The following is a 14,754-nucleotide window of genomic DNA, read 5'->3' as shown; positions in this document are numbered from 1 at the left end:
TGGTGGATTTCTTTTCATGCGGGTTTGATTTTCTCGACTCATGCGTCTTTGGCACATTTGGCATGTGCCTTCGTCATAGCGGGTTTCTTCTCACACAAGTCAAGTTTTTTTGACTCGCGCATCTTAGGCATATTTGGCCTATGCCACTGCCATGATGGGTTTATCTTCACGCGAGTTGGGTTTTCCTAATCTAGGTATCTTAGGCATATATAGCCTATGCCTCTACCGTGATGGATTTCTTCTAACGTGGGTTGGGTTTTCTTAACACATGCATCTTGGGCATATTTGGTATGTGCCTCCATCGTTTTTCTCACTCTGGTTGAGTTATCTTGACTCACGTGTCTTAAGCACCTTTGGTCTTTGCCCCTACTATGGCAGGTTTCTTCTCATGTAGGTTGGGTTTTTCTTATTCACACAAATTAGGCATAATTAGCTTGTACCTCTATAGTGGTGGATTTCTTCTCATGCGAGTCAAGTTTTCTAACTTACGCATCTTAAGCACATTAGCTTATGCCTCCATTATGGTATGTTTTTTCTCACATAGGTTGTGTTTTCCCGAGTTATGTGTATCGAGTACATTTGACATGTGCCTCTATAATGACATATTTCTTCTTATATGGGTTAGGTTTTTTTGACTCGTGCATCTTAGCCACATTTGACCTATTCTTCCACCATAGTGTATTTCTTTAGTGAATCGAGCAAGAGGGCTTGAGCCCCATTATAAAGGCTTGAATCATGAGTTCTGACAGGTGTAACTCATGACCAGCTTGGTATTAGGCCTAGAGAGTCACACACATATATGGTAGATAATGCAACAAATAGAAGATCAGATATGAAATAACCCTTATTTTAATAAATCCTTAGGAGAGACTCAATAGAGCTCAGAATGGTTATTGGATGAGGATTTAATATCCATTAAACTAGGGGTAATTGGATGGAGATCAATGATCCATTAGGGTTAATTAAAGGATGCTCTTTATAAATACGAGTTGAGGCTAAAAGAGTCATAGGCTAGACCTGTATTATTGTCAACCTCCTCATCTTCTCCCCCTTCTTCCTCAAACCAATTGCTGCTTCTTTAGTGTGAGAGGATAGCAAGAGGGACCGATCCCTCCTTATACGCTATTGTATAGTAGTGTGCGATCACGAGGAAAGAATGTGCTATGCGAGGAGGTGCATTATTGTTGTGTCCATCATGTGGATTACCACTAGAGAGAAGTTTGTGAGAGCTCCTTTATCTATGGACTAAGATATGTATTCTTAGGGGATATATGAGTTCCTTTAAGTGAGAATGTCTCACACCTTTATGCAATTTTTGGTTTCTCGAGTTTTATGCTTTAAATCTTGATCACATAAGATTGCTTTAAGAAACTAATTTTTGATTTTATTTTTTACTACACAAGTGATGTGCTCCAAGGTTTCCCAATAATGTCCCTATCTCCCCTTGATTGAGCTCAAGCAACATCGCTATCGATGGCTTTGGGCATACATTCCTAACAAAGTAAAGTTCGAACTCCTTTATCAGCTAAGTGATGGAGCCAAACAAGAGTGGCTTCAAATGAGTGTACCACTTCGTGTTAGGCCCCTTAATGCTATCGAGAATGTATGACACACTCGAGTATTCAAGAGATCATAGAGGGACATTTGAGCATGAAAGATGACAATGTGCATAACTAAATAGGTATTGTCAGTCGTGATAGGTTCTTCTTGGATACTCTAGGTTAATGGAGACCAAGAGGGTAACTCATGTTTTGTTATTCTACGATAGTTTTTACGTTATGCCTAAATGTTTGATGATAATTAATTATTAATATATATTTTTATTATTGTATTAAGAAAATAAGATTTAGAAAGAATCTACCGACTAAATTGGTGTTTTGTGATAGTCAAACAGTAAAAAAGATGCTTCAGACTAGAAGGACAAAGACGCAGGCGAGTCAGTGAGATATATAGTATAATGTCTTCCACTAAAGTCCAAAGGTACATCGGTCGATACTCCCGTAGAAAATTACGCCACTAGATCCCTCTCTCTCTCTCTCTCTCTCTCTCTGTGCGTATCACTATTTTGCGTAAGCCTCGTCAACTCCTGTACTGGATGCGGGATTTTGACCATTAACGGATGGATAAAGAAACAAGAAAAAGGAGTATGAATGCCACGCTTCTACGAATGGAGTACATTCTTTTTACTTTTTCCTGAGGATAATTGCAGGAAGTCATGAGACATTAATCTCTCTGAAATATGTATATTATTGCGGTTGGGTAATTACTTCTGAGATGATAATTTTAGAAGAAACAGTAATTACTCTGTTGAGTAGTCATGGATCACTTGTGCAAAAAAAAAAAAAAAAAATTAAGGATAGCATGTTTTTTTGAGAATAGGAAGTTTAGCGGCAGTAAAATATATTCATGTGTACAAGATAAAAGAAGATGAATTAAGAAAATAATCTTATATTATTATGAAGAATTTAAGAAGATAGATTATATATATTAGAAGTAGCATTCAATCTATATGTTTAAGTTTTTAGATTAAAATGATATCAAATTTGATGTACGTAAGTCTTGTTCTGGACTCATCTATTTTATATTTCTAACACACAATACAATTTTTTTTTAGGTGTAGCATCAGTAAGCAACATAAATAAGTCATATTAGAACAAAGACATCTGCTAAAGAAAAAATAGATATATATAGTGTTAGGGAAGAGAAGACTTTTAAACTAAAATAAAAATATCATAGATCAATAATCAAATAACATGTTAGAAAACTGATGCAAGATTAACATGATTAAACGTTTTTTACTTACGTTTAAAGAAAAAAAAAATCAAATTCTTCATAATAATTTTCTCATACCTTTTTCCCTAATAAAATCTAGAAATATTTCTCTAATTAATAGTTTATTAAATTATTGAAAAGATGGATTCGTTATTTATGGAGATATTTAAGAATTTTTTAGTGTTTGACCCATATGGAATCATACCGTCATAACTCGATTTGGGTCTGGTTTAATACCATAGAACCGTTGATTAATTTGATTATAGTTCGATTCGATTATTATTCTTATTATTATTATTTGATTTCGGTTCGAATCTAATCATATTTTTCATCGAGATCTAAGATGGAAAACAACGTGATGAGTCCCAACCGTCAGTCAACTCACTCGCCCATCACCGTGTTATTGACTCAGCCCGACAACCGCGTAGCAACGAACCTGCAATACCTCCGCCCTCTCCATTAAGCTCCATTAAGACCGAACATCCACAAAGTCCACGTCAATCCGTCGTCAATACTCAAGCCTCTTCCCGAAGTCACGAGGACGCACACCAATATGTACGGTGAACTATTAATTCCCTCTTGTTCCTTGAGTAGCTCAGCAAAGCACCACCATGTCCTCTTCCTCCTTAGCTGCCTCTCTTCCATTGCTGCTGTTAGTGCTGCTCGTAGTAGCTTTGAATCCCACTAAAATCTATTCCCAGGCTGATCCCATCCGCACGGACTGCGGAGACACCAACTACACCGTCCCCGGCCCCTTCGCCTCCAACCTGGCCGCCCTCCTCACCAACCTCACCTCCTCCATCAGCGGCTTCGCCACCGCCGTCTCCGACGCCGCATCCCCCTCCGCCGCGGCCTACGGCCTCGCCCAGTGCCGCCTCGACGCCGCCCCCAGCGAGTGCGCCTCCTGCCTCAACCGCTCCGCCACTGCCGCTCCCGCCCGCTGCCCCCTCCGCACCTCCGCCGCCGTCCGCTTCGACTACTGCCTCCTCCGCTACTCCGACCGCGACTTCTTCTCCCAGCTCGATGACGACAGCCCCGAGTTTCTGATCAACTCCCAGAACGCCACGGATCCGACGGTGTTCAACAGCCGTTTGCGGGACCTGATGTACGAAATCGCACCGCAGGCGGCGGCCAGGGCGTCGAGGTTCGGGGTGGGGATCACCAACTATTCCAACTTACGGGACATCTACGGCATGGTGCAGTGCACGCGCGACCTGTCGCAGGATGATTGCTTGCTGTGTCTCCAGGAGGCGCTGGCTTTCCTTCCCAACACCTACGGTAAGATAGGGGGACAGGTGATGAAGGTGAGCTGCGCTGTTAGGTTTGAGATCCTGCCTTTCTTCTCCTTCTCCGTCATCCCTCCTCCGCCATCGCCACCGTCGCCTCCTCCTTCGTCGCCATCAGCTGGCTCCAATTCTGGTAAGTCGATCAACAATGAAGTTTCGGAGAGGTTCCTACTTCGTCCATGTTTCCAATTTTGCCAATCAGCCCCAACCAATGAAACAATCAATTTAGTTAACATGGAAAAGTTGGCATTCATGGCATGACTTTTGTTGCATCGTTGCATCTCTTTTCCAAGGTCAACAAAGAAGACCTAAAACGTGGGGAATTGCTTTTGAATGGTCTTGTCACCTTTCCACCAATTCAACAATGAAAAGTCTCATAGAACTTTCAAAGATCACTTTAATCGTAAATTAGGAAACATAAATGTCACCTATTATATGTTTATTAGCTTTACATTCTCAAGATGTTTTCTTTGCTTAAAGATCTTCACATATGAGAACTTTTAAAGATCTCAAGGGTTTAAATATGTGCACATATAACAAGACTAGTGTCTAAATTTTGATTCTTAAGCATCAGTTTACAGTTAATCACTTCCCTTTTTTTTGTAGGAAAAAGCAAAAACACCTCGAGAACAGTTCTCATCATCTCCATTCCTATCGCTGCTTCAGCAGTGCTCATCGTTGCCATTTGTCTCTGCATACGACGAAGCAAACCAATTAAAAGAAGACTTCGTAAGTTGCAGCAGTACTATTATCTCTGAACACAGAGATGATCACTGTTTTCTTCTCCGTTTAAAGCCTGTAGTCATGTTGAATCTGTCGTAGCAGGGCGCAATTACGAAGAAGTCAGAAGTGTGGAATCTCTACTATTTGATTTGGCCACACATCTGCCACAAACAACTTCTCTGATGCAAATAAGCTTGGAGAAGGTGGATTTGGACCAGTTTACAAGGTGCCCATTCGTCTCGAAGCCTAAAATTGCTGCACGAGGAAGCAGTTGACCAGTTTATGCGTTTGATTTCATCTGTCCTGTGCAGGGAACACTTGCGAATGGAGATGACATAGCTGTGAAAAGGCTTTCAAGGAGCTCAGGACAAGGGTTGGTAGAGATGAAGAACGAAGTGATTCTCGTTGCTAGATTACAGCACAGAAACCTTGTGAGATTACTGGGCTGTTGCTTAGAGGAGGAAGAAATGCTTCTCGTCTATGAGTACCTCCCCAACACAAGTCTTGACAAATGGCTATTTGGTATGTCTCTATGTAAAGGATAAGAACATCTCCTAGGCTCTCACGGCAAGTATATAGTCAACCTCTTCTTTCTAATGTCAATGGAGCAGATCCTAACCGGAGTTAGACTGGGCAAGGAGGTACAAGATAATTGAAGGGATCGCTCGTGGTCTCCTCTATCTTCACGAAGATTCACGACTGAGGATCGTGCATAGGGATCTCAAAGCAAGTAATATCTTGTTGGACGGGGAGATGAACCCTAAGATCTCAGACTTCGGCCTCGCAAAGCTGTTCAACATCGACGAGACGAAGGGAAGAACTAGCCGAATTGCCGGTACATAGTAAGTAGCATTTCTTGTTCTCATCCTGCGAAGAACGAACTCTTCATCAAAACAATGATGTCTCGTCCACTTCATCAGTGGATATATGGCACCGGAGTACGCAATTCATGGGTTCTTGTCGGCCAAATCAGATGTGTTCAGCTACGGCGTGCTAATTCTAGAGATCGTGACGGGCAAGAAGAATAGTGGTAATCAGGGATCTGGGAGATTTCTAGACCTGCTCGGCTACGTAAGAGATCATACTTCCCTTACAAATTACGATAGCTTCGGTGTCTGACACTGTTTATTGATGCCATAGGTCTGGAGACATTGGAACGGAGGGATGGCGTTGCAGGTGGTCGACCAAAGCCTGCAGGAGCAGTACGAACCACAGGAAGCACTAAGATGCATGCACATCGGTCTGCTGTGTGTCCAAGAAGAGCCGGCGGCGATCCGGGCATGGCGTCTGTGGTGCTTATGCTCGGTAGTGCCTCTGTCACTCTCCCCACCCCTTCACCGCCTGCTTTTTACGTCCATGGCAGCTCGATCCAAGAGGCGGCGGCGGATCTTCTCGAGGCAGATAGGGCGGCTCAGATGCCTTTAAAAGAAAGATCGTCGGAAAATGAAATCTCCATCTCTGAGATGGAGCCACGATAGCAGAAGCTGTAGAAGAAGATGTAACTATTATTTCCCTTTTCAAATAGTGGAAACCGTCGTTCCACCGTTGTATGAATAAAAACTCGGCATTAATCTCTCTATGTTTACATAAACCATTGGTGAAGATCTGAACTGTTGAAAGTTACGAGATTTCTTAGTTCTTGATGAGTCATATAAAGCTGGATAGGAATGAAGAGATCTGCCAACAAAGTTACCAATTGCCGAGAGCAGTAATGCTGGTGACTGATAAGAAGAGACAAAAGTGAACATTATAATTACCCTCTGGGGACTGTTCATCCCAAATCATTGTTGCCTGTGTGTGGGTCATATGGGCTTCGTAAAGATCTCTCTCTATAGGACAGCTTGGATGGAAGTATGAGGTTGAGACTGTGCAGCGCACATGCCAAGAAATCAGTGCTCAACGAGGAGGCAGACCACATAGAAGTGCACGTGTCAGTCGTCTATTGGTTTCAGCGCTATCCAAAACCGTGCCTGGGTGGATAAGGTTGCCCTGTCCGCCGCCAGTTTCCACAATCTGCAGCAAATAAAATCCCATTACCGTCGCTGATTCCGCAAAGGAAGAAGACTACACACAGGGGCAGGTGAGGTGAGCAAATGGCGCAGTCTCTGGCTTCCGTGGCTGGCTTACGCGGCGCCTCTCAGGCGGTGCTGGAGGGAAGCCTTCAGCTCAACGGCTCCAGCCGGCTTCCTGCGCCCGCGCCCCACCACCGCGTTGCCGTTTCCCGGCCCGGCCTGGCCGTCAGAGCCCAGCAGGCTCCGGCCGAGGGCGAGGCCACGGCTCAGAGCGGCCGCCGGGCCGTGCTCGGGCTCGTGGCCGCTGGGCTCGCCGGCGGGTCCTTCGCTCAAGCCGTGCTCGCCGAGGCCAAGTCGATCAAGGTCGGTCCCCCGCCTCCGCCCTCCGGTGGACTCCGTAAGTTCTCCGGACCTCGTCATTCCTCTTCTCATATACTGCTTCGGAAACACTTATGCACTGACTCGATCTACGCATGTATATCCAATAGCTGGGACACTAAACTCTGATGAACCGAGAGACCTTGACCTGCCACTGAAGGAGCGGTTCTTCCTGCAGCCACTCGGGCCGGCGGAGGCCGCGGCGAGGGCCAAGGAGTCAGCCAAGGATATCATCGGCGTTAAAGAGTTCATAGACCAGAAGGCATGGCCGTACGTCATGAACAACCTCCGGCTCAAGGCGGAGTATCTTCGCTACGACCTCAACACCGTCATCTCCGCCAAGCCGAAGGAGGAGAAGAAGCCACTCAAGGAACTCAGCGGGAAGCTCTTCGCTACCATCAGTGAGGTAACTTAATCTTGTTTGGTCGTGTATACTCTAACGTAGCCCTAATTCCCTGGTGTCTACGTGCAGCTTGATCATGCAGCGAAGATAAAGAGCAGCTCGGAGGCGGCAAAGTACTACGCAGCGACCAAATCCATACTGGATGATGTCATTGCCAAACTGGGCTAGAGAGAGAGAGAGAGAGAACTCAGTTTCTGCTGTGTTTTGTGTTTCTGCTGTCTGTCATCCACATATGTAACTTCTCGTAAATGGACATTCTAATTATGCGTTGTGTCGCTCTGGAACAGCGTGGAAGAAGAATAATTAAACTCTTGTGTCCTTTAATGCTTGTCTTAAATAAACAAAACACATTAAGGAAAAGGATTATAACCTCGCATGAACTTTTAATCTCCGACATAGATGGCCCGCTTTGATATTGACCGTTACGGGCCGGGCCAAACCGGACCGAGCCGACCTATTCTGACCGACTTCGTCCCCACCGCTTCACGCTCAGCAACTTTCGATCTCCGCCGTCGCTTTTATCAACATCTGACGGTAGCCCGGATCAATCCGTGTGCTCCCACGTCATTGGCTTCCGTCCCGCGTCTGGTGCATTATATGGACGAGCTCATCGAAGGAACTTCTCACCGTACTCGCTCGGCTGTAGCTCGCGCGATCGCTTCTTTACTCGTCGTCGGGATCGTTCTTTCTTCTCGGGAAGCTGCGAAGAGCAATGGCGGGGAGAGGGAAGACGCTGGCGTCGGCGGCCGGGAAGAAGGGAGCGTCGAGGAGCAGCAAGGCCGGTCTCCAGTTCCCGGTCGGCCGGATCGCGCGGTTCTTGAAGGCCGGCAAGTACGCCGAGCGGGTCGGTGCCGGCGCCCCGGTCTACCTTGCCGCCGTACTCGAGTACCTTGCTGCTGAGGTTCGTTCCTTCTTCTTCCTCTCGTCATTCAATCTTGGGTCGCTTTGTTTAGGGTTCGAAAGGGGAAAAGTTCCTCTGCTGGGAGTTGATTTCGTCTGAAGTAAATTAAGTTCATCGATCATTATGGCATGAAAATTTAGGTCAAAGTTGAGCGGTTAATACGTAGTCGAGCACTTAAAACCCTCTCTTCTCCATGATTTCTTACCCAAAAATCTCTTTTTTATGACCGACTGATTTGATCTGGGCAGGTGTTGGAGTTGGCAGGCAACGCGGCGCGGGACAACAAGAAGACTCGGATCGTGCCCCGCCACATCCAGCTGGCGGTGAGGAACGACGACGAGTTGACGAAGCTGCTGGGCTCCGTCACCATCGCCAGCGGTGGCGTGATGCCCAACATCCACAACCTCCTCCTCCCCAAGAAGGCTTCCAAGGCGTCCGCCGCCGCCGGCGAGGACGAGAGCTGAGCCGGCCTCCGCGATCAAGAAAATCGAACTGCTCCGGCGTCGTGCTCTCTCTAATTAGGTGTCGTAGCTTCGGACCATTGTGTAGGACCCAGGTAAATTATTAGCGATGTGAACTAGCCGTAGTAGTAGGTGAATGATGTGCAAATAGAGTTGACTGATGGTGTGACTGTACATTCGAGGTAGCCGTTCGTGAGAAATGTCTCTGCTTCGTGGCATGTGAATTCTTGCCGTGTAGATGATGATTGCCATTGTGGTTGAGCCCGCTCTGCGTTTCGTCTCTGTGATACCAGCCTCAGTTTGCTTCTTCCCCTGCTGTTGCCACTGGAAGCAGTGTCTTCTCCCGATGCCTTGTGCCATCCCTAGCTTTCACGACTTGCGATAAAGCTTGAACCACGAAGCTCATGGATGGCCGTGGCCCGGAGCCTGGGTTGATGCACTTGTGTGCCACTGCTCCTATGTTGTGCAGTTCTTCCGCGTTGTATGCTCCACTCAGCCGAGGGTCCACGATTTCGTCCCAACCTGCGGTACCCTCCACATCCATGGCTGCCTGATTCATCCACACGAGTATTAGCACTCGGGGAGGAAGAAGACTTCATTAGATGCTATAATTTCCATGCAAGGGGGAGAAAAACCCATATTTCTTCCATTGCAGCAAATTTTGGTGTGGTTGATGAGAATAAGAATCTAAATGGAGGCGTCTTACGAGCTCGACGTAGTCCATAAGACCTTGTTGTGGACTCCTGCCAGCAATCATTTCCAGAAGCAAAACTCCGAAGCTGTAGACATCACTTTTTTTTGTGAAGATCTTTGATGATATGTACTCAGGATCAAGATATCCGAAAGTTCCCTTGACGTTAGATTTCTGGTGGTTGACTATTGCTTCTCTAGATAGTCCAAAATCTGCAACCTGTTCGTGGAAACAAGTTAATTAGATTCGTCAAGAAGAAAGAAAGAGGGTAATGGGCATATATGGATGTCCAGCATATCACAAAGCATGGATTGGATGATTCAGAAGAAATAAGGAGATCAAATAAGAAAACACGATAATTACATATGTGAGACAAGATCAACACACGAGCTGTGAATGTGCAGTGCTTTTCCATCTCCAAGAGACAGGATTGTTTCAAATGTATCTTGAACCCTCCCATCTTTTGCAAGATGTTTGTCAGCTCAGCTGCACAAACATTAAAAACTTAGTAGATTTCATGTTAAAGGCATGTTCTTTTTTCCTCCCTTACTGTCCCATCTAAATTTTATTAACAGAAGAAACTTCCATGATTTGTCAATCAATTATATTTCTCATCAACAGCTGAAGGAAATAAGTTGGAGATTAACGTAAAGAATAAATATGGCAAAAGTTTTGAAAGACAAGTATAAAGTCATGCAAGAGTTGATTTCGTATTAACACAAAATGCAAATCCAGAAATTCACTGCTAAATATATCTAAATATCAGAAAATCATTTTTCATGCATGAAATAGGTACCCAAGAGCCATGAGATGTCTACATACTCTTGCTCTCATGGACTGATCCAAAAGTACATTCGACGGCTTGATATCACGATGCACAACCGGTGGAACTGCCTGCATCAAGTAGTGGTATAACCAAGAACATAGTTACAATTTCTTAGGGAAAGTGAGTTTTGTAGTTCTAGTATGTCAAAGAATTAGGGACTATTTCATATTTGCTGGTGGCATAAAAAGTTAAAGACATGTTAGAGGACAGGGCAAGATGGTATCGAACAGGACTGCTGCATATATGAAGCTTACACCATAATGAAGATACTCCAAGCCTCTTGCAACATCTAGTGCTATATCAACCCTCAAAGTCCAGTTCAGTGGATCATGTTCTTCACCTGCAAATATTGTGGAATATTAACTAACATGCCAACATAGACGAAAAAAGGTTTTTGTACTGTATCACAATATGTATCAATGCAATCAAAGGATCAATGACTAATGAATTTGCTGGATGATGCCATGTGTCCATGGATTTGGATGAATGGATTCCGTAAACCTGCATTTTCCTGTTTTTGATGATTCAGTTCATACCAGTCTCTTTTGCATCTCAAGAAACATGCCTCATAGTCAGAAATAGTTATAATTTTCTGAAAACTCATTTTATTATGCATATAGACGTTTGGTACCATATCACTATTGACTGATTGAGAGTTCAGTAGATTTTAATGTTTAGCGATAAATAATCTAGAACATAGTTTCATTATCCACTAACAATAGGGAGTTTATAAAGAAAGTTGAAATTCAACAAGTGAAAAATATTAGATAACAGAGAATCTCCAATATGTTTTGTCATACAAAAATTTGTGATCAATGATATAAGGATATAATCTACAACATTAGAGGCTTCACTACTATCTAGTAAAAAAGTTAATGTAATACTCACAATACAAATGAGAAGCAAGACTGCCATTAGTCATGTACATGTATACTAGCATAAGCTGGCCTTTGTCAGCACAATAACCTAGCAAATTCACCAGATTACGATGATGCAATCTCCCAAGTAGCAAGACCTGCATCAGATGCAAGAAAAATGAGAAAAAAATTGACACTGTTACAGCCTGGGTATGACAATTTATTCCTCAAAAGAGTTCTCCCGTTAAAGAAACAAAGAAAAATTTTAAGATGTCTGTCCATACAAAATTTTAGGATTCAAGATAACTGGGTCATATAAATATGAATATGCATTGCCAACAGTTTTTGGTTCTTTTTTTCATGGATTCCTTGCTAGTTGACAATAACTCTTAGGATTGATGTTTTAAATAACTTAACCATTTATTGTTGTAAAATGGAATTGTACCTCGCATGTTATTTCATCAAATTTTCAAAGATGCCAGGACTGAGGCATGACCAAAATTCATGAGGAAGTAGAATTTGAATATGACAAGCAAAAACAAAACAAAAAATGACAACACAGTTATATTTATTAGCAAATGTATTTTTTAATGATCTCATGATTCTCATTATATGAGAGAAAATGTTGAGCAAAGTTTGCACATGCTGACAAACATGCATTAGAACTTTTGAAGTTAAAACAAGTATCAAGTTGCTTATGGTTAACCATAGAAACTGAAAGGAAAAGGGAGGAAGAAAGATACTATGATGCAAAACTACCTCTGTTTGAAATTCCTGCTCCCCTTGTTTTGAATTGGTATCAAGCACTTTAACAGCAACTGTCTCCCCAGTAGACACTGTAGCTTTGAAAACTGGACCAAATGCTCCCTGACCTATCACTGATGTGAACTCACATGTTGCCTTCTGCAAGTCTCTGTGAAAATATGAGAATAATGATGTGAAACTACAACAAAGAGGGCTTAAATAGAGAACAGCTTGGTACAGCTTGTGTAATATCCATTGTAGAGAAATAACATGCATAATTAAACATTTCAGCAATATTATTTGCTAAAGCATTAGTCATTCAGCTTTTCTGTTCAAAAACATTGCTAATTTTCTCACACTCTGCAATGTTAACAATGTGAAAGAAGAAACACCGATAAAGTTGTCAATCGTTGCTTGGAAATTGGCTACATAAGTTTAAAAGCATTCATGTGGTATTGAAATTAAGTACTCCTCTTCCATGAAAATACGTGCAAATTACATCACCACCCCAGGATTACCTACTTGTGCAAGCAGAATATGTGCCAAAATTGAGTAGCAACTGAAATTAAAGGGGAAATTAGAAGGCCTCATAATATTAAAAAGGCATGTACTTATTAGCTAGGATGTTATAAAGGAGCCAGGTAAAAGACCTGCCATTGTGGATTCTCAAATGGCATTTCAGACACCTGTTTCCATATTACCCTGTGGAAAGGTGTCCAAAATTTTCAACATCTTTCAAGATGCTTCAAAAAGAGAAATAATGCCACAGCTATATGTTTGGTTTTTAAATAATGATAGTCAAGAAACAGCTATTCCATTTTATTAGTACTCAAGAATGACTGGCAGAAAGATGATTGATGAGCAGCCACTAGTAACAGCAACAGTAGACATACTTGATTAAGGTTTAAGCAGAAGGCTGCTAGCATATTTAAACCAATCTGAGAACTAAATGTTTATTATAGCAAACTAACATACGAAGAGAAGCTACCTGATTATCTATCAGCTAGTTAGCTGAAAAATTCCAATGTCTGAATTCCAAATGTTCAATGTATCCATGCTTGTTATGTAATAGAAGAGCTTTTAAAATCAAACTATTTTCAAGGAACAGATGGAATTTCCAGTCAAGATATTGTGAGACACAGGCAGAGCACCGTTGGACACATTGCATGTAACTACAGGATCAGATACCATATTCAGAACTAAGTAGCATTCAAACATTAAGAATGTTGACTTGCAGATGGTGTTCAGTGAACCAGTCGACTGATCTGCAAGGCATCACATTCAGATTTGTTGAAGAACCTAAACGATAACAAATGGACTGAAAGATGAAAGTACCTGTATGTGTACTTGGGTATTCCAGGAAGCAAAGATGCAGGATTCTTCTTGCACGTGCCATCCAGCCACACAGACGTGCAATTTGCGTGAGGGACAACCGGTGATTCTTGACCAACAGTGGAGTCTGAGAGTATCACAGCATCGACACCATTCGTGCGGATGGGAATGGTGGATGCCCTCCGCGGATTGTCCTCCAACAATAGCAGATACCTACAGCGACACTTGATGCAGATAAAAGCAACCAAAGCCAACATCAAACTGATGAGGACTCCCATAAGCATCCCCATGATCAGTTCTCGTGACGCTTCTTTCATCTTCCCCACTCGCTTCTAGTTGAGCAATGTGTAGAAGAAAAGCTCCGGTCTCTATCGGTATCGGAAAAAACAAATGCGAGACAGATAAATCCAGCCCATATTAGCTTTTCCATTCACATTTTCCATAAGCAGCCACAAAGCAGCTCAAGAACCAAAATTTAATTTCGTGTTTTGATAAAAATGATTGCGAAAACGATGGGTTTTGATGGACTAAACGAGTAAAGAAGCAGATTTTCACCTCCCCTCTTTAGGAGCGAGAAGAAACCGATGAAGCGGTGAGGAAATCGGAGAGATGGAGTGGGAATGGAGAAAGATTAGGAAGAAATAAGTCCGCAGAGAAAGCGAACCAACCAAAGCCCGACGGCGGGGGATCGGCGTCCTTTGCTTTGTTTATTTACGTCAAAAGGCACTGTTACATCTGTTGTTTGACGAGAATGCCCTCGCCGCCTTGGCGTCTCTTCGGTGTCCATTTCAACAAGAGAGGGGTGTTTTAGGCAGATGATGGAAAAAGATCGGTCCGGATGGGTGAACGGCGGATAGCACGTGCAGGACATTTAAAGCTCGGCCTGCACGAATCACCCCCCCATCTCCTGCCGTCGATTACGCCTCGAGATCCGCACACGCATCCTATGGCAGTGATTTAGTTTCACTATGATCGGAAGGCAAGGAGGCAATGATACGATGATACCTGAGAAAGGTTCCACAGCATTCGATCCATCCATTGCAAGCATAGGAGATGCCGGTGGCCGATCATTTCACTATGATACAACAAGAAAAAGTCAGTCCAAGAAGGAAAGGAAACCAATGCAAATGCTTCCTCAGTAATGAGAGAACTATATGTTTTTTCTGTAGAGTAGAAAACATAATGATATGAACAGTAGCGAACTCACACTGTCATACAGCTACATTAGCAGGCGTTCGATCAACTGCAGCAGCATCGTGCCAATCTCCACCAGATTCAGTCACCTGATTAAGTGCTTTAGATCAAAAAGAGGATCAACAGTAAAGCTTTGACAAGAAGACCAATTTCAATTAAAAAACACTTGTATGA

General features: G+C 43.2%; 3 protein-coding genes and 1 pseudogene across 3 annotated transcripts; 3 read left to right on the top strand and 1 right to left on the bottom strand.

The window, feature by feature from the left end:
- Window positions 1–3,335: 3,335 nt before the first annotated feature.
- On the top strand, window positions 3,336–6,685 carry LOC135672194 (cysteine-rich receptor-like protein kinase 10; annotated as a pseudogene).
- Window positions 6,686–6,826: 141 nt separating this feature from the next.
- LOC103982870 (oxygen-evolving enhancer protein 3-2, chloroplastic) lies at window positions 6,827–7,853 on the top strand. Its single transcript, XM_009399929.3, has 3 exons — window positions 6,827–7,190; window positions 7,282–7,577; window positions 7,644–7,853. The coding sequence occupies exons 1-3, from the start codon at window positions 6,875–6,877 to the stop codon at window positions 7,740–7,742; spliced, it is 711 nt and encodes a 236-aa protein (XP_009398204.2). The 5' UTR covers window positions 6,827–6,874; the 3' UTR covers window positions 7,743–7,853.
- A 299-nt stretch (window positions 7,854–8,152) lies between these two features.
- LOC135666258 (probable histone H2A.3) lies at window positions 8,153–9,173 on the top strand. The gene is made up of 2 exons (XM_065177827.1): window positions 8,153–8,475; window positions 8,724–9,173. The coding sequence occupies exons 1-2, from the start codon at window positions 8,287–8,289 to the stop codon at window positions 8,937–8,939; spliced, it is 405 nt and encodes a 134-aa protein (XP_065033899.1). The 5' UTR covers window positions 8,153–8,286; the 3' UTR covers window positions 8,940–9,173.
- LOC135666234 (calcium/calmodulin-regulated receptor-like kinase 1) lies at window positions 9,063–14,673 on the bottom strand. Its single transcript, XM_065177805.1, has 10 exons — window positions 14,594–14,673; window positions 14,392–14,461; window positions 13,942–14,330; window positions 13,390–13,754; window positions 12,070–12,223; window positions 11,342–11,468; window positions 10,708–10,793; window positions 10,450–10,521; window positions 9,643–9,846; window positions 9,063–9,486 (listed from the first exon to the last, which is right to left on the bottom strand). Exons 4-10 carry the CDS (start codon window positions 13,701–13,703, stop codon window positions 9,232–9,234), a joined length of 1,212 nt encoding a protein of 403 aa, XP_065033877.1. The 5' UTR covers window positions 13,704–13,754; window positions 13,942–14,330; window positions 14,392–14,461; window positions 14,594–14,673; the 3' UTR covers window positions 9,063–9,231.
- Window positions 14,674–14,754: the final 81 nt, after the last annotated feature.

This window comes from Musa acuminata, chromosome BXJ1-4, assembly GCF_036884655.1.
Source record: "Musa acuminata AAA Group cultivar baxijiao chromosome BXJ1-4, Cavendish_Baxijiao_AAA, whole genome shotgun sequence".
NCBI lineage: Eukaryota > Viridiplantae > Streptophyta > Magnoliopsida > Zingiberales > Musaceae > Musa > Musa acuminata.
Note: the sequence above shows the minus strand (reverse complement) of the source record. Positions and strands in the feature narration are given on the sequence as shown.

Excerpts from the sequence above, each read along its gene's own strand:
- LOC103982870 (XM_009399929.3), top strand. The coding sequence starts at position 6,875 with ATGGCGCAGTCTCTGGCTTCCGTGGCTGGCTTACGCGGCGCCTCTCAG. Across the intron at positions 7,191-7,281 it reads TCCGCCCTCCGGTGGACTCC|CTGGGACACTAAACTCTGAT; the intron begins GTAAGTTCTCCG and ends TATATCCAATAG. Across the intron at positions 7,578-7,643 it reads TCTTCGCTACCATCAGTGAG|CTTGATCATGCAGCGAAGAT; the intron begins GTAACTTAATCT and ends GTCTACGTGCAG.
- LOC135666258 (XM_065177827.1), top strand. The coding sequence starts at position 8,287 with ATGGCGGGGAGAGGGAAGACGCTGGCGTCGGCGGCCGGGAAGAAGGGA. Across the intron at positions 8,476-8,723 it reads TCGAGTACCTTGCTGCTGAG|GTGTTGGAGTTGGCAGGCAA; the intron begins GTTCGTTCCTTC and ends TGATCTGGGCAG.
- LOC135666234 (XM_065177805.1), bottom strand. The coding sequence starts at position 13,703 with ATGAAAGAAGCGTCACGAGAACTGATCATGGGGATGCTTATGGGAGTC. Across the intron at positions 12,224-13,389 it reads ATACCCAAGTACACATACAG|AGACTTGCAGAAGGCAACAT; the intron begins GTACTTTCATCT and ends ATATTTTCACAG. Across the intron at positions 10,794-11,341 it reads TCTTGCTTCTCATTTGTATT|GTGAAGAACATGATCCACTG; the intron begins GTGAGTATTACA and ends CAATATTTGCAG.